We start from the raw sequence: 20,961 nt of genomic DNA, 5'->3' as shown, positions 1-20,961 counted from the left end.
AAGGTACCTAACTGGTTTTCCTGGTTTCACTGGAGATGGCTGGTAATTACAGATATGCTTTGGTTATGTAATTATACTCCTATTATGTTAATGTGTGTGCGCAATTTAAGTAGTAGCTTAAAACCTATACATGCTAACCTTTTCAAACAATAAGTCTTCCCTCTCACTTACCAACTTCACATTTCCCTGTATGGCCCCGGAAGATGACTGGTTAGCCAGAGACGGGTAAGATTCCTCAAGGGAGGAACAACCTAAGACAGGCACAGTCGCAGGGGGGCCATCAGGTGAGAAATTGGGGATCAACAGAGGTGAGGCTTAGAACCTCACCCCCCCTGTTCTGAGAGAAATCTTCTGCATACGTGGATGTTTTGTTGCCCTGGTCTGGCTTGGATTAACACATAGTCTACAGGCACACACCTGATCATCTACATTTGCTCTCTTACAACACTAAACTATGTTTTCTACCTTTATCTTGTATCTGCCTACCACTTCAGCATTTTATTAAAAATAATAATAATAAAGAGAGAAATGTGGTATCCACATATAAATCAAGTATAAAAACCAAATGAGTATTCATATTTGAACCGACTGTTTAGAGTTCATAATGCATGAGCAAAACCGAAAGTTTCTGTGATGACTGCCCTTGTACTGTTCACTATGAAATTAATTCATTATGTAAGAATTTGTTCTACATGTAAGAACTTGTTTGTTATGCCTCAGAAGATTGGAGACTGACGAAAATTGGGCTTGGGGTGGATTAATGATTGTGCATTGAGCATTGACTCCCGTATACAGAATTTTGTTGTCGTTAGCAACCATTTGATCAATAAATATGAGAGATGCCCTCACAAAAAAAAAAAAAAAAAAAAAAAAGGACAGACTTCCAATGGTAAAATAAATAAGTAACCGGGATGTAATGTATAGCATAAGGAATATAGTCAAGATATTGTAACAGCTTGGTAGGGTGATAGCTGGAACCTAGAATTATGTATGTAAATGTTCTACCACTGTGTTGTACACTTGAAACTAATGCAATGTAATACTGTGCGTCAACTACCCTTCAATAAAAAATAATTATTTAAAAAAAAAAAAAAGTGTAGGCAAAGGGTCTGTTTGTGTTTATACAGAGGATCAAAGCCTAATTGGGCTACCCCGAAAATGAACTAAGATACGATATGAAAAAGAACTTCCAACATCTGCACTCTCTGGAAGACTCATGCCAGAAGATGATCATCAAAATACCCCAACAAATAATCCACGCACTGCTACAGCTGTAGATGCACTCATCCCACCAGTTCCTGGACTTGCCATGGGAATGAGGAAGGAGATACCTAAGCTGGCCTGTGCATACAGTAAAACAACAAATTTGACTGGATCTATACTGTTGGAACTCAACCAAGAATTTGGAGAAGTGCAAATTGTAGCGCTCCAAAGTCTTACAACTACAGACTATTTACTGTTAAAAGAACATATGGCATGTGAACAGTCCCCAGGAATGGGTTGTTTTAATGTGTCTGATTTCTCTCAGACTGTTCAAGTTCAGTTGGACAATATCCACCATATCATAGATAAGTTTTCACAAATGCCTAAGGTACCTAACTGGTTTTCCTGGTTTCACTGGAGATGGCTGGTAATTACAGATATGCTTTGGTTATGTAATTATACTCCTATTATGTTAATGTGTGTGCGCAATTTAAGTAGTAGCTTAAAACCTATACATGCTGAAGTACTCTACAAGAAGATATGTCAAAGAAATAATCAATCTTCCCATGTTTTCTTCCGCCTGCTACTTCTATAGCTTTTCTTCTTCCTTCCTAATTACAACCCTTAAATAGAATTCGTGCCTCATATCAAATTTACCGAGTATCATAATTCTTCCAAGTGGTAAAGATACCTCAAGACAAATGCTGGGCATAGAAGCCACAGGGCATAAATAGGCAAAGAAGTAAAAAGCTAACCTTTTCAAACAATAAGGCTTCCCTCTCACTTACCAACTTCACATTTCCCTGTATGGCCCCGGAAGATGACTGGTTAGCCAGAGACGGGTAAGATTCCTCAAGGGAGGAACAACCTAAGACAGGCACAGTCGCAGGGGGGCCATCAGGTGAGAAATTGGGGATCAACAGAGGTGAGGCTTAGAACCTCACACCCCCGTTCTGAGAGAAATCTTCCGCATACGGGGATGTTTTATTGCCCTGGTCTAGCTTGGATTAACACATAGTCTACAGGCACACACCTGATCATCTACATTTGTTCTCTTACAACACTAAACTATGTTTTCTACCTTTATCTTGTATCTACCTACCACTTCAGCATTTTATTAAAAATCATAATAATAAAGAGAGAAATGTGGTATCCACATATAAATCAAGTATAAAAACCAAATGAGTATTCATATTTGAACCGACTGTTTAGAGTTCATAATGCATGAGCAAAACCAAAAGTTTCTGTGATGACTGCCCTTGTACTGTTCACTATGTAACTTATTCATTATGTAAGAATTTGTTCTACATGTAAGAACTTGTTTGTTATGCCTCAGAAGATTGGAGACTGACGAAAATTGGGCTTGGGGTGAATTAATGATTGTGCATTGAGCATTGACTCCCCTATACAGAATTTTATTGTCGTTAACAACCATTTGATCAATAAATATGAGAGATGCCCTCACAAAAAAAAAAAAAAAAAAGGACAGACTTCCAATGGTAAAATAAATAAGTAACCGAGATGTAATGTATAGCATAAGGAATATAGTCAAGATATTGCAACAGCTTGGTAGGGTGACAGCTGGAACCTAGAATTATGTATATAAATGTTCTACCACTGTGTTGTACACTTGAAACTAATGAATGTAATACTGTGCATCAACTACCCTTCAATAAAAAATAATTATTTTAAAAAAAAAAAAAAAAAAAGAAAATCCAGTTATTTGTGAAACAGAAATTGTCAAGCATGTGTGAAAGCACAGAGTTATGCAGTTATTTGCGAGGAAAACAACAACAAAAATCATTCAATATCACACTAACACAAAACACTAAAGTTGTTGTCAGTAAAAAGAATTGTCCATACCTCATTGTGGAAATGTTTTGTGAATATGGGTGAATCACCTCTATCACTAACTCCTATTTTCAATACTCTTCTAAGCAAACTCTTTTCCTCAGAGAATATTTTGGCCCCCTCAATAAACCAGAAAAACACACTAGCATCCATGAGAGGCTCATTCTGGTAAATCTTCTGCTTGAAAATGATATTTAAAGCCTATTTAATTTAGAAAGATGAAAAATTTAAAAATTAAAAAAATAGGTTGGCCAGGGACAAGGAGAGCTTTGTTATCAGTAATAAAAATAATGAAGTAGATGGTTAACCAAGGAACAAAGTGATACTCTAAACAATCCAAAGATGAGTAAATTTAATTAAAAAATTAATGGATTATAAATAATTTAATTTGTATAGAACTTTATAGATTACTTTTAGTTGAATTACATATCTTTCCTACAGAATCCACAGCAAAAAGACAATCATGATTGACTTAAAAAAATAGGAAAATGGAAAAAGTTTGCAGCATGAAAAAGAATAGGAAATTTTACTTTTTAAATGGCGCAGTAAAGAGTTGTAAATAAAGCAGTTCTAGATGGTAGAGGCCGTATTTGAGAAAATATTCACATTAGCAGTATCATAGTCATATGGAGGGCCAGGAGGAGGCAAATACAAATGAAGGGCAGACATTTGATTCAAGAGATAAGCTAACAGAGGTAAATGTAAGTATGTTTGTTTTAAATTCAACGAGGTCCAGAAATAAATACGGAGACAATGGCATTGATTGAGAAAGAGAATAATGCTGTCATACTTTTCTCTGTACACATACATAAAATATGTATGAAAGTAGATTTAGGTTGTCAAATAAGCTTTCTAAGGAGTATAAAGCACGCTTTTTGAAAAATTGGGAAAGACTATAACTGATCTTCAACTATAGAGCAAACAAAAAATTATTGTTTATAGAACACTTTTTAAGGTTCTCAGCAAATTTTATATATTTTTCTTATTTCATTAATTTTTATAATATCCCTGTTTGTTCGATAAGGATAATTTAAATTTTCCCCATTATCTACAAGAGGATCTGGAGGCATAGGTAACAAATTTGAGGATTAAGAGAATAGAAAGACTCATGTAATTATCACCTAGCACAGGAATTACCATTTTCATCATAAAAGGTTTTAGTTCCAGTCTCAAAACTCTTTTGAAGACAAATGTTGGGAAAAAGTCTCACTGCCATAATTGCAGGCCTGATAAAAAATAAAATATAAAAGGTACTTGGTGAAAATCTACTAATAGTAGATTTGGAACTTTTAACTTTTCTGAAACTATGAGGACTTAAAATAATTCCATGTTCTTAATGTAGAATGATCAATTCAAAATGAAGTGTTCTTTTAATATAATAAATATGTTTTCTTCCTTACAATCACTAGTGTAAAAATATACTCTCTTTAATGTCTGTTATTAAGCTCCTTGGGGAGAGTGACTATTTTTCAAACGTATATTTATCCCTCGAGACTTTGTACATTGGGCACTTATTAAGTATATGTTAAATTTAGATGACTGAAATTAGAGTAAGACATTAGTTCATAGTCAGTTACTGTTACAGCTAATGTTTAATACAACAGTTTTTCATTCAGTAGAATTTTACTTCATTCTATTGGAGAAGATTAAAAAAATGGACTTTCATATTCAAAATAAGCAACAGGATGAGAAATATTCATGAGAATATCCTTCATAAAGTAAAATTCGTGACTGAGATCTCCAGGATAAATTTAAATTAGGTTAGATAATTAAAAACTACATTTTATGATACTCAGCTTTAAAACTTGTTTTGTTTAATGAAATAATATTTCTAATTACTTTCCTCAAAAGGTCTTTTATTTGAATTTCCTATTACATAACTTGGTACTACTTTTTAAGTTTATTTGCAAGGATAGAGATGTCTACGAGTAGCAAGTAAAATATAATACCACTAAACATCCTTTCAATGTATTTTTAAAAAGCAATAGGTTTCTTATGACTGGTCATTTAGAATTACCTCTCACATTTCACAGCAAGTGAAAAATAAATGGACAGCTTTAGTCTTATAATTTTTGTTATATTCCGTGTGGGACTATTAATACCGGATATATTTAATGAAAGGCATTAGTGGACTATGAATGTTAACCAGGACTCTGTTCATAGTGATGAAGTCAAGAGTTATTTAATCTTATTAGTGTCATACTCTCATTTTAATAAGAACTGACAGCATTAATAAAGATCCATTTATGAAGAGAATGAATTTTATGTTGTCATTTTTCCCCACTGGAGGTGCACTTTGATAATAACCCCCAGCTTTCAGGGACTTAATAGTTATTAGCATTTGACTGTCATCTCTTTTGCTTTTTAGCACAGATCAAAAATGTTAATCTGCACATCAAGGAACTCAGAGAATATAAAATCAGGTTATCTTAAAAATCAAAGGGTGAAAGTAAAATTTTATTTTATAGTTGAAAGAATGAGAAAATCACAATATTTAAACTGTCCTGAACCTCTTAGGGGCAGCTATGCTTTCTAAAACAGTTAAGTATGTTGTTTGTTACAGCATATTGTGCCTGCAATAGCACTAATGAATCTGATAGCACACACCACGTTGAGCTATGGTTACATAAGATAAAAAAAATAATTCCTTCAGAATAATAAAATCTGTTTGCTCTTTGTCTTCACAGTATATTATTTTCTGCCTCGTTTTTGGCAATTTAATTCAAGATTAATAAATCTAATGGTAGGTGAGAGTTTCACAATTTGAATTTTCTAATCCCAGCTTTTAAAACAAATCATATCTTACCTTACATAAATGCAAGCTGTTGATCAACAGGGAAGATGTTTAGCTCTCATTTAGTTCTAAAAGTAAAGACCAAATATATCTCGTTTTAAGTGAAATAGAAACAAGGGCACAAAATCTTGACTATCTGAAAAGACTGTCCAAGATTCAATTTTATTTGAGGTTGAAGGAAAAGATAAGGACACTTTCTAGGATGGGCAAAAACAGGTGAGGGTTGTGAGTGGGCTCACAGTCTGAAAAAAACTTCATCTTCAGGCTCTGTCAGCACAAACTGTCAACCTTTGAAACGTTGTCATGCTTGCCTCAAGGAAAATGATCAACACACTGTCATTGGCTACTGTAGAAATATTACTACTGTGAGATAAGATGGAAATCTGAAGAAGAAAATGAAGACATATGTAACATCATTACACAAACTAATTTCCTCTGAGTTCCAACCATGGGAAGTAGTAGGTCCCTGTGGTTTATATCCATATATGATTGGGTGCTTGAAGTTTATTTGTGTGTGTGAAAATATTGGTTTCCTGTCAACAAGACTTGGAATATGAAAAAATAATGATTTATAAATAACAGGCCATAGAATAATAAAGAGAAATTTAAAGAGATATTGTAATTTCCTATTCCTAGCCAATAGCTTGGTCAAATACTGCAAGGGCTCAATGGAATATATATATTAGATAGATGATAGAGAGACAGATAGATAGATAGATAAATAGATGCAGATACATGTATATAGACTACAAAATATATTAAAAGCATCTATAAAATTTATATAAACAATATATTTTAATTATTCATATTTAATAAATGATATATTTGTTATACATAAAATATGTATATTTATAATAATTAAAATACAATATATAAACACATATATACATACACATGGGTATATATATATATGTATATAAATCTTTAGCATAGGTAGTCCAAATTAAGGGAAATTATATCATAATATCATGGGGAAGTTTCATTATAGCATGCCTTCACTTGAAACACAGGAAAAGAGCCGATTTCACATCTGGATATTTTTTAAAGTGGCAACCAACATCACAAACTTTCATAGATGAATCTTTTGTCCTTTAGAGAGTAACCTAATTTCTTAAAAAGTTGAAAATTAATCTTGCCAAGATCATAGACATAAATTTAATCTTAACATAATTTTCTTTCTACAAAGCAGAATCATTTGGCAATCACTTCATTCTTTAATCCCTCAATTTTTTTAATTTCTTCTTTTTCTTTTTTACTTTTTCTTCTTCCTTCCACTTACATCGTGAACTTGCTGTGATCCCCACCCTCAAACTTACCTGTTCAGTCAAACCTAAAAGTCAGAAGACCTTATTCTGGTACGCAATTCTATCATTTACTAGTCATATGAGCCTAAACAAAATAAAATATTACTCTGAAATGCTTTTTCCAAATATCTTTAATGTGGAATAATAATGCTTTCCTTGTTCATGCCAAAGCATAAGTAACACCATAAAAAATGAAATTAAATCCTTAAAAAAAGAAATTAAAATATTTCTGTAAGAAAGTTTTGAAGATAAATTTAAAAAAAGAAATTAAAATATTTCTATAAGAAAGTTTTGAAGACGAATGTTCTAAGTTTTAAGCATTATGCTATTTTGTATTTATATATACTTTAGATACATTTAATAAATCTTTTCTATCACTGTCTTTATTTTCAGTTCATTAATATAGAATTGTCAATAACAATACTCCTTCATTTGTAAACTGACCTATTTTTCCATCGAATTTTTCTCCGTATCTCCCCCTTATCTTCCTTTGCTATCTGAACAATTCATATAAATTTTGTATTTCCCCAGTTAGGATAAACTGTAATTTTGCTAGTCTTGTCTATTCAACAAAAATAGAACAAATTAATATTAACTAAGTTCTCATCCTATTCTTTCAGACAGAGGGTCTTTTAAAATGAAATTTACATTTGGCCTACTTACCTTCAAATTATAACATTTATTAAAGTTTGTGGATGAATCATAACATGTTTTCTTTCCTTTTTATTTAATCTTCCTATCACCCCAGCATACATTCCCCTTTCATGACAAGACCTTTTTCTAAGTCAAAGTTCACTCAGTTAACATTGCCCTTGTTATGGCCCTCTGCATGCCTGGGGCTATGTTTTATGTTCATGCTTATTATTTTAAAAAAGCAGTCAGGACAGTATTTGTCCATGGACCATACAAATGCCCCAGTACTTTAGGTACATCATATAGCTCGCTTTTGCTTTATCACACATTCTAAGGTAGAATGAAATTTTAGAGCATGTCTATTTCTAAGACTCATCTAAGAACCTCTGGGAGCCTTTCTTTTCGTCATTTGCTAACAATATTTCAAAGGAATTCAGATGAAAACACATTTTTAACAAAGCTAAAATTTTGCTAGTAGGTTTACTTGTTTTTTGTTAAGCAGCTTTCAAGACAAATGGGAAATTTCTTGGAAGTTCATTAAGCTGCCCTGAGGGACACTTGGAAAAATTATTCTGTGTGTAAAACACTGCACTTCAAAACAACACATTTGTCAGGATGGTTAAGTGGCTCTAAGACCTATTGCTAACAACTTGATGTAAATTTGGTAAGGTCCCATTTTTATTTTACCTTTTAATTTTTATTTTCCAAAGAAACTGTTTTTCAGTTGTTCCATCCAAACTAGTATCTACTAACCACACGTGGCTACTAAAATTAAGATAAAAATTAAAAATTCAGTTCCTTGGTAATACTAAGCACATTTCAATAGTCACATGTGGCCAGTAGCTACCATATTGGATATCACAGATTATAGAACTTGCTTCACTGCAAAAAGTTCTATTGAACAGTATTGCTTTACACCTACTATCCACTCTGCTACACAACTTAGTATTTGAAGTTGTAAGCCTCGTATTTCTATAAACAGTCAATGTTTTAAAGCATCACCAAATATCGTCTGCAGGTGTATCTAATCCCTACTTAGTATTTATTCTTCCCAATTTTGCCAAGCATCCCAAGCATCCCAAGATGTTTATATCATCTTCTCATACTATGATAGAAGAAACTAAACGTTGGAAAAATTAAGCTGGAGATGGTATGTGTAGTCAGTGGTAGGCACAAAATTGTGATCCATGTCTTTCTGAGTCTGGCATATTTTTCCATTTCACCACATAAGGGAGTACCATGGCAGGGACCTCATCTAAAAATGCTCATTTTTAAATCTATTCCTTCTCTTTCTGTTTTCACTTCATATACTCACACACAAGTCTTCATTTAACTTGAATTTACTCAAGATATTTGTAACCTTCAATTTCTGGATGCATTTTTAAACAAATATAACTTTGCAGCATATTGGCATCAGCTCTTTGAATATTTTTTTAACATTGGTAATTATGTTAATCATAATTCAGTTAATGGATAGCTACAAAATGTTTACAAAACTTCAAAAATCCCTTGACCATATCTGTATTATACCTGCACATTTGTTCTTTTACACATTTTCCATGGTCATTCAAATGCACTGTACTATTTCACATACCCAAATCTGAATTTTCTACTACGTTGTATGTCATATAGGTAATTTAAAAGAATCGCTCATTCACCTGATAAACGCAGTCCCTTTCCATGTATTTCTATATGATGAACAGAATATATTCCACCTATTTTTCCCTGTGCCATCCCCAGCCCATGACCCAAATCAAGCCAAAATAGGTTCTCCAGAATACTGAAACTTTTTGGCCAAAAATCTTACTTACCCTTTACAGCACATGAATACTCTGTTTTCAAAGAACTTGAACAAAATGAAAATACTTAATATTAACAACACATTGGCTAAAATTTAATCTCATTTTTATGACTCAAGAAATGCTTGAAGATACTGCTTTGACTTGAAATCATTATGAAAATATTTATTATTATTTTATATATGTGTAGAAGTGCTAGTACTAAAAATATTCTATTTACCCCTCAAATAAATTTATTTGCATCTTTTCAAATGGCAAGATAAAGCTTTCTATATAAAATAATCATTGAGAAAAATTGGTAAGTCTGGTTTGTGGGTTCATTCTTAATGTTTAGATTTGCATATTTAGGTCAAATTTGTAGCAGAGGCACCACTAGACAGATTAAAAATAAGCTACTGGGGAGGTTATTGACCTGTAAGTCACAGGGCTGAACTTCTTGTCTGACCGGTATAATAGATTAGGGAAGCACAAACAGCTGCTTGAAAACGAGTACACACAAACTGAACATTAATAAACCCCATGCAATTGCAAAAATTTTTTATGCATTTCCTTCACTATGCTTTGCTTAGAATTTAAAAAAAAAGTGTGGTGATGGCTTACTCAAAATTTCAAGATCTTTTTTTGTTTGTCTTTAAAATATAAGCCATCTTTAACAAAATGTTCTTAAAACTCACCTTAATTAGTTGGTAGTTTTGAACTCCATTTATTCCTATGTCAGGATCAATGGCTGCTGGGAGGGCATATCGAGAGTTTATAGCCGAATTCTCTGGAATTGATATGTTGATAACTGTTGCTGGGAATAATGGTGAATTATCATTTATGTCTTCTATCATAAAACGTATCTTAACCAGTCTAAATATTTCATCTGGCAAAACGGCAACCTCCACTTCATAAAAACAACGGGCATCCATCAAGATACCAGCACATAATTTTTCACGATCAATGCGAGCTCCAGTAGTAAAGATCTCACCGGTACCCTCTTCAATTCGAATCAGTGGCACATCTCCGGTCTTGTACACTAGCTTGAACTGCATAGGAGTTGTTAAGGACTTGTCTGGAATTAGCGACAAGTTGAGGTCTTTCAGCAAGTCGCCTATCAGGACGTTTTCTGGCATTTCTTCCCGGACGGTATAGTTTTTCTCCTGGGCGCCAGACTGAAACACGACGCATGCTAACAGGACCGCAAATATGTACGTCCCGGACAACAAGTCCATACCAGGCACAATTGTGATAGTTCTTTGTATCAACTCACAGAAAACTGTCAAATAGAAAAGAAAAAAGAAAAGAAAAAGAAGAGAAGAGAAAGAGGAAGAGAAAGAGGAAGAGGAAGAAGAAATTATTAAAGCCAATGATTAAATATTAATTAAATGCTCAGTTTTAAAGCAAAATCATTAAATGAAAATACTAGCACTATAAACACTGTTAAATAAATTAATGATAAATTTGTTTTGAATTTAATATTAGGAGTTTTTTCATTAAGATGAAAGAAAGATAAACAAGATACCTACAGTAATTAAGTGACCAAGAGTATTTATAAAAGTGTTCACCATTGATAAAATATACAAAAGTTAGTATTATTATTTACCAAGATAGTTAAAGGTAATAAAAGTAATTTAAAATAATTCAACAGCTAAGAAAAAGTAAAGGGACATTGGTTACCAATCACAAAAAATATTATTCTCTGCTATAATATAGCTTTCAAATGCAATTCTCCTATTGGTAATGAATGTTTTAACAATATTCCATGTGTTCGTCAAAATGTAAAAGTCAGTCTAGATAAAAGGAGACAAAGAATCATGATGTATGAGGGATTTACAAAGTTAGGATTAATGTAAAAGAGCCCCCTGAGAGAGAAGGTTTGGAGTGACAAATGCCCAAACTTGTGAAAAACTATCATGTGAAAAGGGGATTAAAGTTTTCTTTCTTTGAATGAGAAGAATAAGAACAGGTATAAATCACAGGAGGCAACTTTCAGATCAACATTAACAACTGCCTGTTAAGCATTCTGGGGGGAAAAAACTGATTTTCAAGAGATAGTGAATTCCCTTTCTTTGGAGGTACTGATATTGAAGTTGGATCACCAGTTTAGATATACATATTAATGATTTAGGAGACAACATCCAAACATTCAATGGGAGAGCTAAAGCAGAAGACATCCCAACTTTGAGAATTTGTTTATGCATTGCAGAGAGTAGTTTTCATATGAAAATGGATTTTCACATCTATAAACTGACATGAGGATCACCCAACTACAAGGAACAGCCCAACTAAAGTTTAAAAATAAAAAAGGCATTTTAACACCCTTTACTGAGTTAAAATAGTAGGTCAAAAAACAATGTTTTTGGCTGATTTTTCTCCTGTGCTTATTATTTTTCACTCACTGAAATATGCTTAATTATTTCAGTTCTCTTGTCATTCTGATAATATTCAATGAGAAATTTTATTGCTTATAACTTGCAAATTTTTCTTCAATTTCCTTTATTAATTCTCAGTTCTTATTCTCCATTTGTCTGATGTAGGATAAATTTGGTATATTAAATATCTTTTAATTATCTAGTGAAATGAAACATTTTGATGTGCTTCTGCACGTTATTTGTAGGTAATATATGATATCAACACAAAATGAAATTTGTGTCACACTGCACTAAACCCTATCAGATGTTACATTTTTAAAATTAAATAGGAATTAATGCAACTATCAATGCATTCAGAAGTTTTAAAGGATCAGCTGACAGATAGTCACTTAAAAATCCATTACAGAAAACTATTAATGCACATAGGTATCTAATTAAGGAAGTCCTTAATATTTATTGGTGATCAATAACAGTAGCAAAATTTTAGTAATGGTTCTATAAAAACAAAAGCATTCATGGAATGATATAAAAATGGGAAAACTTATGAAATGATGTAAATAAATATCCATAGTGTTACAGATATAATGGGTTCGTTATACCAAATAATTTATTATATTAAATGAGTTTCCCATTGTACAGCTGTGCATCAGCATTTTAAAAAACGTGTGTGGATGAGACAGAAGATACAAAAGTAGGGAAAAAGAAATTGTTATTTGCAGTAAGTAATAGAATAAATCCATTTGTTGCAACAATTGAAATGGTTTGGGTTATGAATAGAACCAAGAAATAAACTAGATAAACTTGAAACATTTCATTTTATAAATTCTTATCATATAATTTAAAAATTATATATTATGGTCCAATCACTTCCCTTTGTTGAGCAGTTGGTACCATTTATAAAACATTTTAAGTGAATAATGCTAATGCTGAAAACATTTTCTATCCTAGTAAACAACAAAAAGACTATTGCCTGTGATATTTTTAGCATCATTTGCTCAGTAATGAGCATTGGGATTACATAATATAGAAACCTTCTCAAGATTCATTCCCTTGATACTTACTGTGAGTTAATAAGCATACATATACATGTGTCCTATACATTGTAAATCTAGGACATTTAAAAAATTGAATGTCTATGTGTGTGATTTTATAAATACCATGCAAACATAAGCAGAAATAATGGGACAGTGACAACTGGAATTAAAACTACCACTCTATTCTTATCTTACCCTTAGGTATTATACATTATTACAACTGGCAGGAGACTACTATAGATCATTTATAAAAACATTGCATGCATGTTGCAATATCTCTACATAAGAGTAGAAATTAAGAAAGTGACCTAATTCCAAGCAGTCCCCCTCTCCCAATCCATACTAAATCTGTTCTACTCTACCCTTTAATAACATCAAATAAAATATCAAAATATATTTCATCACTTGAAATTCTTTCAGAGGTCCAAAAGCCAGGAAAAGTTTGGGGAAAAAATACAATGTCATTTCTATAATTTAAGCAAATATACATGTTGCAAACCTAGAAGGAATATCTACCCTCTAGTAGAAATTATTTTCATGAAGGTTAGTCACTTATTCAACAAGTATTTAGGAAGCAAATTTTATGTGCCAGGAACTATTCTAGACACTGAGAATAAATCAGTGAACATAACAGGAAAAAGTCCTTGCCCTCACAGTGTTTATATTTGATAATATAAATATTCTAGAATTTCTTTAATTCAGTGTTCAACCAATGTATAACAAATTCAACTCTGCCTCTAACAAGATGTGAACATGCATTATTAATAACCTCAATCTCCAGATTTCAGCTCCACTTGAAAATGTATGGTTATCTTTAAATTTAAAAAGGTTTCCCTTTCAAATTCTGATATTAATTCTTTGGATGACCAATACAGAAATGTAGCTACTAAATTAGGATATAAAGAATCACTGCTTAGTTTTATGGAAGCATTATGAATTTAACTCAGATATCCAGGGGAAATATTCCTATGCACATACTTTACTTGGCTTGAATTTTCTCCCTCACATGAACAAATAATAAGATAACCTTAAATTTCCTTAGCATTCTCCCACATCCCAGTCTTACTATGGTCCAAGGTAAATTTGGGAATTGATAAAGTACAATGAAAGCAGACAGAGAGAATTAAGATTTTCTATGAGTTTCAGTAGTATCAGTGCTATTAAGTGATATTTTTTATAGGTAATACATGGTGGTTGGGTAGGCAACAGTCATAGAAGGAAACAATCATCAACAGAGAAATCAAAAACAGAAACAAAATAATCAAATTTTGAAGATATAAAAAGCATGAATGCAAGTTCATTTTATAGTTTCTGAGCAATTTAGCTCTAAAAAGGTAAGTTAGGGAGGGGAACTAAGTCTCTGCTATAAGCAGTTCTAGAGATTTCAGACTCAATATTCAAACGGTTTGTCAAAATTCCAAGGCATGATTTCCCTGATATATTTGTTACATTTTGCTTCATTACAGTTCTGTGTTTAATTTGTGATATACTTAAACTAATTCTATATGAATGAGTGGCCAACATACTACAATAACAAATTGTTAAAAATAATACGTATTTAGGTATTAACATGAAAATAAGAAATATCTATGTTACTCATGATCCTAACTCTATTTAGTTAGCTACCATCATTCTAATTACTTGAATGTCTCCTGAAATAAAAAATGTATAAACAACCAGCATGTGCTACATTGTTACTTCTATGTTCTTGTTCTCACGCATAATCAAAGTTTCTTTTGCAGACTGGGGAAACAGTAAGGCAGTTCTTAAGGTTGACTGGAAGAAATCTAGGACACTGCAGGAAAAGTAACCACATCTGGAGAAAGACAAAGTGCAGCAGCTGATAACCTCAATTACTTTCGAAGGGACTGACCACAAAGAGTAGAGTGGAGTAGGTGCATTCGCAGTCCTTTTTGACACAACTGTTTTCTCTGAATTCTGAAACTTGAAATGTCAAAATGAAAGACTTAATAAGGTTCTTTAATTCTGTACAACTGGTATTTTTAAATAAATTTTATTCCACAAACTTTTGTACTGGTCTGATTTTCACATTTGGGTCTAATCTTCTCCAAGAAGTGTATTCTATCACTGTTGCTTCATTTTCTAAAATGTTTATGTTTTTGTTAATTCATTCTAACACTTCACAACAGTTAGTGCAGTATTCTCTAACAGAGTTTCAAACTGTTAATAATCAATGCGCAAACAGAACTTATAAAACAAGTTATGAGGGTTGCTCTTTTATATTAATTTTCTGGATTTTTTATATGATTTAGGGAGCATTTGCAAAATAGCTTTATAGATTAATCAGGCAAGAAACATATTTTGTATGGCAAAAAAATAAAACTTATCCACCATCACATATCCTTTTGTCACCTTGGGGTGAATTTAATCATGATTATTTCAGTATCTATTATTTTAATATATTTGGTCCATAAGTATCATATTATATCATAATAAATAAATCTTAGATTCACCAAGGTTTGAAGGATAATTTCCATTTGATGTAGCATTTTAATTGCTATAAATGATTCTGAATCCATTATTTAAGTTAATCTTTATAACAATTCTGTGGTATATATAAATATCTGTAGGCATTAATTTATATATTAAATGTTTATATCAAATAGGCATTAATTTTTCACACTCTAAATCCTCCACATGATCATGTTTTAAGAAGGCAAATAAATGGGATAAATCCATGAATTCCCTGGGAATTTGTTGAATAGCATATTTTGATTCTTAGATGTGTAAGGATAAGTGATTAGTTTTATTAATTCCTATTCCATGAATTAATAAAACAATATAAGTCTATCCAGAAAAAATAAGTGATGACATATTTTTTATTTATGTCACTTTTGAATTTATCAAAATCATGATGCAATAAAACTGATAGTTAAAAATAAGTGAGGTATACCACCAGAATCTTAGAAATGGTGGTTGAAAACAAGATTCCAGATGATAGTCTGAAAAATGAATCAAGATAAGATATTAGTTATAAGGGAATGGATAGTATCTACCAACCCATTGTTTCAAGAAACAGAGAGATTACTTTCATCCTTAATAGCTGCATTCATATACCCAGAGAGACAAAGAAGCTATTCCTGGTAAGATAACTGGGGTGACATAAACCCACAATAAGTAGCTACACATCATAAACCACTAAGCAAAAATGACAAAGCAACATTTTAAAAACCAATCTTGCTACTTGGTTTATCAGCTGCCTTATAACAGGTGCATTAACCTAAAGGCTCAACAAAAATCCCTTCTCCTTTTAATTCTTATTATTTTACACATATTTTAATACTATTTTTATCTTGTGTCACTTCAAAATCAAAACAAACTGGATGACAAGTTAAAAATGAATAAATGGATAGAAAACCATTTGAACCATGAATGAGACACATACAGGCCACATTTTGATACATTTAATTTAGGGCAGAAAAATAATTATGCAGAATTCTGGCTTTAAATAGAATTAGCATTCAATAGTTAAATTAAACATTACTACTTGTCTGTTCTTAATTTGTACAATAAATTTATGTTCTGGGTTCAGCCTGGATTTAATGAAAGAATCATGTCCATAACAGAATTCGAATGTATTTACAAATAGCTCACACACATTATAAATGTTAAGTATTTCTACTATTTTTCCTTTCTTTTTCTTTTCAGTTAATACCTAAGGAAATGCACTGATTTAGCAAATGTATACCTAAATTTATTAGTGGGTCTTTGTATTTAGCTTTGCAGTGCAGAGGCACTATACCAAATAAATAATAAGTGCTTAAGAAATATTTATTAGATCTTTGGGTTTTTACTTCTTTTGTTTTGAACTTTTTTTTTTTGCAAGATTATGTTAGTATAAGGACTGGCAAAGACTCCAAAAAACAATAGGAGATATACAGCAACTTAGAGTGTTCATTATTTCATGTATTCTGTTTTTTTTTGAAGATATATGATAAGAGTATATTTTAAGGAAAATCTTCTCCTGCAAGCACTTTCATTACAACTTATACTAAGTTTTTCTTAGGCAAACAATTTTCCCAAGTATAGGTAAAGAAAATAGTTAACTAATTCTGTGACTTTTCAAAATATTTATAGATTCCTTTTATTTAAAATTGATTTTTTCCAAAAACAACATAATACTGTATATCAACTTTATTGAAATAAAACAAATAAATTAAATTGATTTTTCTTTTTATCACATTTTTCACTTCAGATTACCACAAATCCCACTCAGGCTTATGAAAGAATTAAAAGTGATTCCTTTCATCAGTAGCCTTCACTCACCATACTCCATGCTTTCTCATTACAAGTAAAGAGTCTTCCCTCTACATAGTAACAGACCAGCATATTTGAAGAAGAATTTTGTGCTATGTTTATAAATCAAGCAGTCCATTAATTTCAAAATGACTCTAAGCAACTGTCCAATGAGAAATCAAGAGTACACAACTTCCATCTCCACAGAATTGGATACCATTTTGTTCTTTGGACTACCAAATGTTAGCTAAACCCTAACCATGGATATTTCATTTTTTAAGTTAATAATAATCTTTGTGTTTCACTGTAAAGGTATGTCCTTGCTTGTGCATGTGTGTATGTGCAGTTTCAATGAAAATTGCCAAATGAAATGCCATTACATTAAACAATAATTGAAATGGAATTGGTGTGCTCAGATACATTCTCATATTAAGGCAGTCCTGATAAGCATTACTTTTACCCTGTCCCACACTAATGCATATGGAAACCAAAAAGATATTTGTACCTAGGCATGATTTGAAAATATAATTTTTATTAATTTAGCTATTGCACTGCTTATGAAAAATACAATTTGAACTTGGCTTATTTATGAAAGTTGTGATTCTTTTCTGAAAATTGGGCATTAGTTTTGAAAAAGTTTGCTAAAGAGAGAAAAATAGACATCAATCTTTCTATTAAGTATTACAAGCTCAAATTATTTGTGTTACTTTTATGTACCAAAATACTTTTGGTTCTTAGAATTACAACTTGTGATGATTTCAACTTGAAATAGAGCATGAAATAAGTGAAGAAATGGCTATAGACTCATTTTAGGTAAATTATAATTTCTATATATGTGGTAAATGTAAAACATTGTCCTCAAATTTTCTTATTATTCTAAGAAATATTAGAAATACTGCAAGATTGTTTTTCCTTCTCAAAGAAATTCAAATCCTTAATGGTGCTGCCACAACCAGAACTATTTCACACTTGCTATCACTGGTGTTCACTCTAGGAAATCGCGATCACATGCTGCATTAATTCTTCCTATAAACTTACAACTCTGGAAAATAAAAGCCAGTGCTATTCATGAGAAAATCACTTTGTATAAAGACTTGATATTATAGATGGCACAAAAATTTAGAAGGAAAAATGATTATGCCCTGAAAAGAAAAAAAGAAGTCTCTTTTCCACACTATAGGCATATTTAGACTATAAGCATCTGGAGTTTTGCAGAGCAGTATACTAGCCCTCACCATATATAACTATAAAAATTAAAATTAAATTAAATTAATTTAATTGGTTGCACTAGGCAAATTTCAAGTGTTCAACAGGCAAATGTGGCTATGGGCTAAGTATTGGACCGTGCAGACTACATAACATTTCTATCATCAAAAACCTTTATTGGGCAGTGCTGATCTAGAGCAAGAGGAAGATAATCTTGAGCTATGCATGCACAAGAAAGCAAAATGGTGGCTGGGGTACCCAATTCACAGGCAGGAAACAAAAAAAAAAGGATAAATTGAAATGATGCAGTAAAATTTATTATCAGATCATTTAGGAATGAAAACCATTTTATGATATTAAATCTTGAAACTATTCAGTAGTGAATATTTTTAAGAGATTGGCAAATTGTTAATTTAAGGAGAAACGAATTTCCCCTCATTTTAAATTAGAAATCACACTGCTTGAGATCCTCTGAGAGAAAAAAATATGCAGTTTTATAGTTACAAATAAATAGTATCTTAAAATATAATTATTTTCATAAAACATTATACGATCTCAGTAAAACCTATGGGAAATACTATATAAATAAGTGTACTGTATCTGAGACACTAAAATTCTGAAGAATATACCAATACAACTACTCACTTTATAGCTTTTAGTAGATTGGGTAGGGTCAATAGAAGTGTGGAATTCTCACCATGCTCTCCTGATTTACCACCATCATAATCTTTGTACTGATAGTATGAAGAATATGATGCATGAAAGAAATCATCAGTTCTTCAAGTACCTCAGACAGCAAACTGAAGGGTATGGCGTAAATATTCTAATAGACAGCTGTGTAAGTTTGTCTTGCTTTATAATACCAAAAATGCATACATGCAATAAACAAGTGCCTGTAATGTAGAATCATATAACATATGCCACTGTTTTGTAATATATCTAATTATCATTTCAGTTTCAATACTTCTCTATTATCCCAAAGTCCACATTGCTCTCTTCCTTCTCTGAACATTCAGAGCACTGATATATATTGGATACTACAGTTTACAAATTTTTTCATATTTGTATTTTTGTGCATATTTCATCTTTGACTTCCAAGTTCTCCACAGTGCTGCATACAGTCTTAATATTGCTGACTTTTAATTTTTATGTTTATATATATATATAAAAATATAATTTATGTAATATATATATTAGGTAATACACACACATATATATATATTTTAAGAAAGAAATAACTTTGAGTAAAGAAAAGGCTCTCAGAGTATAAAGAACGTAGACAAAGTAAGTTGTACCACTAGTAAAAGCCATTACACACTGAAATAGAAACAGAATCCTTCAGTTTCCATACGCAATACCCAGTCTTGCTCCTAGTCCCTTTTTTCCCTAAAATTCCTAGTTCTTAAGAGTCAGCTGTCATCAACTTTAATTTTACTGTCTTTCAATTCAATTTGAAAAAAAAATGGATAGAAGCAATGTGTGGAGGAAGACCTAAGTTCTAATTTCATTTAAATTTTTATATGATAACTTTTACAGTTAGTTATATCAGTAGACATAAAACAGTAAATTTACATGGGCATTTTGTGCATTAGGTATTTTTTTTACCTTTTCCACATCTACTATATTACGTTGCTCTAATTGTTTTCTATTCACTTTTACCTATGTCTTTCCCATATGTCAAATATGTTAACACGTCAGTGTCAAAATATGCTCTTTATAGGGTATGGTATTACTTTCAAACTAGCAACTGAATCCACATACTAAAACAAAACAGAAAAAAATAGAACTTTTATTTCTGTGTTGTGTACCATATTTATGAGAAAATATAAAATCATTTTGGCTTATACAGTTATTATTAAATATACGAAAAAATTAACAGCTAATTCCACCATGCTCACAAAAAGAAGCCATTTCATAGAGGCAATGTTTACATACACTTTTCATTTGATCTTCCAGTTCTAAAAACAAGTGGAAATTTTTCTGTAACAGAGAGAACTGAAACGCTCCATATGGATTCATTCCTAGAACTGTTTTTATGACCATTATGATATCTTCAAACAAATCATTTGGGATTTGATTCATATACACTTTGGCAAAACCATTCATTGAAAGTTACTGCTAAATATATTTGACATGGAAATTGAGACAATCATTCATTTCCCTACTTAAACATCAAATAATAAAAAATTATTATACCCTACTTAAAAATCAGTCACAAAATGTTATTATATCCAAACATAAACTTCCCTGGCAAGATGAAATAGTTTAAAATTTTTATTTACAATTTTGTAGCAAGAGCTATGGAAATGGATTGCTTGGTTTTGAATATATGACCCACCACTTATTAGCTATGTGACTTTTTTTAAATTTAAATTCATTTTATTAACATTAATCTACAATTACATGAAGAACATTGTGGTTACTAGAATCCCCCTTCACCAAGTCCCCCCCAAAAACCAAATTACAGTCACTGTCCATCAGTGTAGTAAGATGCTGTAGACTCAATATTGTCTTCTCTGTGTTGCA

At 31.6% G+C, this 20,961-nt stretch overlaps 1 protein-coding gene across 4 annotated transcripts in view; it reads right to left on the bottom strand.

The window, feature by feature from the left end:
• Nucleotides 1–20,961, bottom strand: part of PCDH11X (protocadherin 11 X-linked) — an 821,697-nt gene that overhangs the window by 738,467 nt on the left and 62,269 nt on the right. For all 4 annotated transcript variants that reach the window (XM_057495790.1, XM_057495792.1, XM_057495791.1 and 1 more), the window contains one exon: nucleotides 10,259–10,842. In XM_057495790.1, the coding sequence (XP_057351773.1) occupies nucleotides 10,259–10,842 (584 nt within the window). The remainder of the gene's footprint in view (nucleotides 1–10,258; nucleotides 10,843–20,961) is intronic.

Source organism: Manis pentadactyla, chromosome X (genome assembly GCF_030020395.1).
Source record: "Manis pentadactyla isolate mManPen7 chromosome X, mManPen7.hap1, whole genome shotgun sequence".
Lineage (NCBI taxonomy): Eukaryota > Metazoa > Chordata > Mammalia > Pholidota > Manidae > Manis > Manis pentadactyla.
Note: the sequence above shows the minus strand (reverse complement) of the source record. Positions and strands in the feature narration are given on the sequence as shown.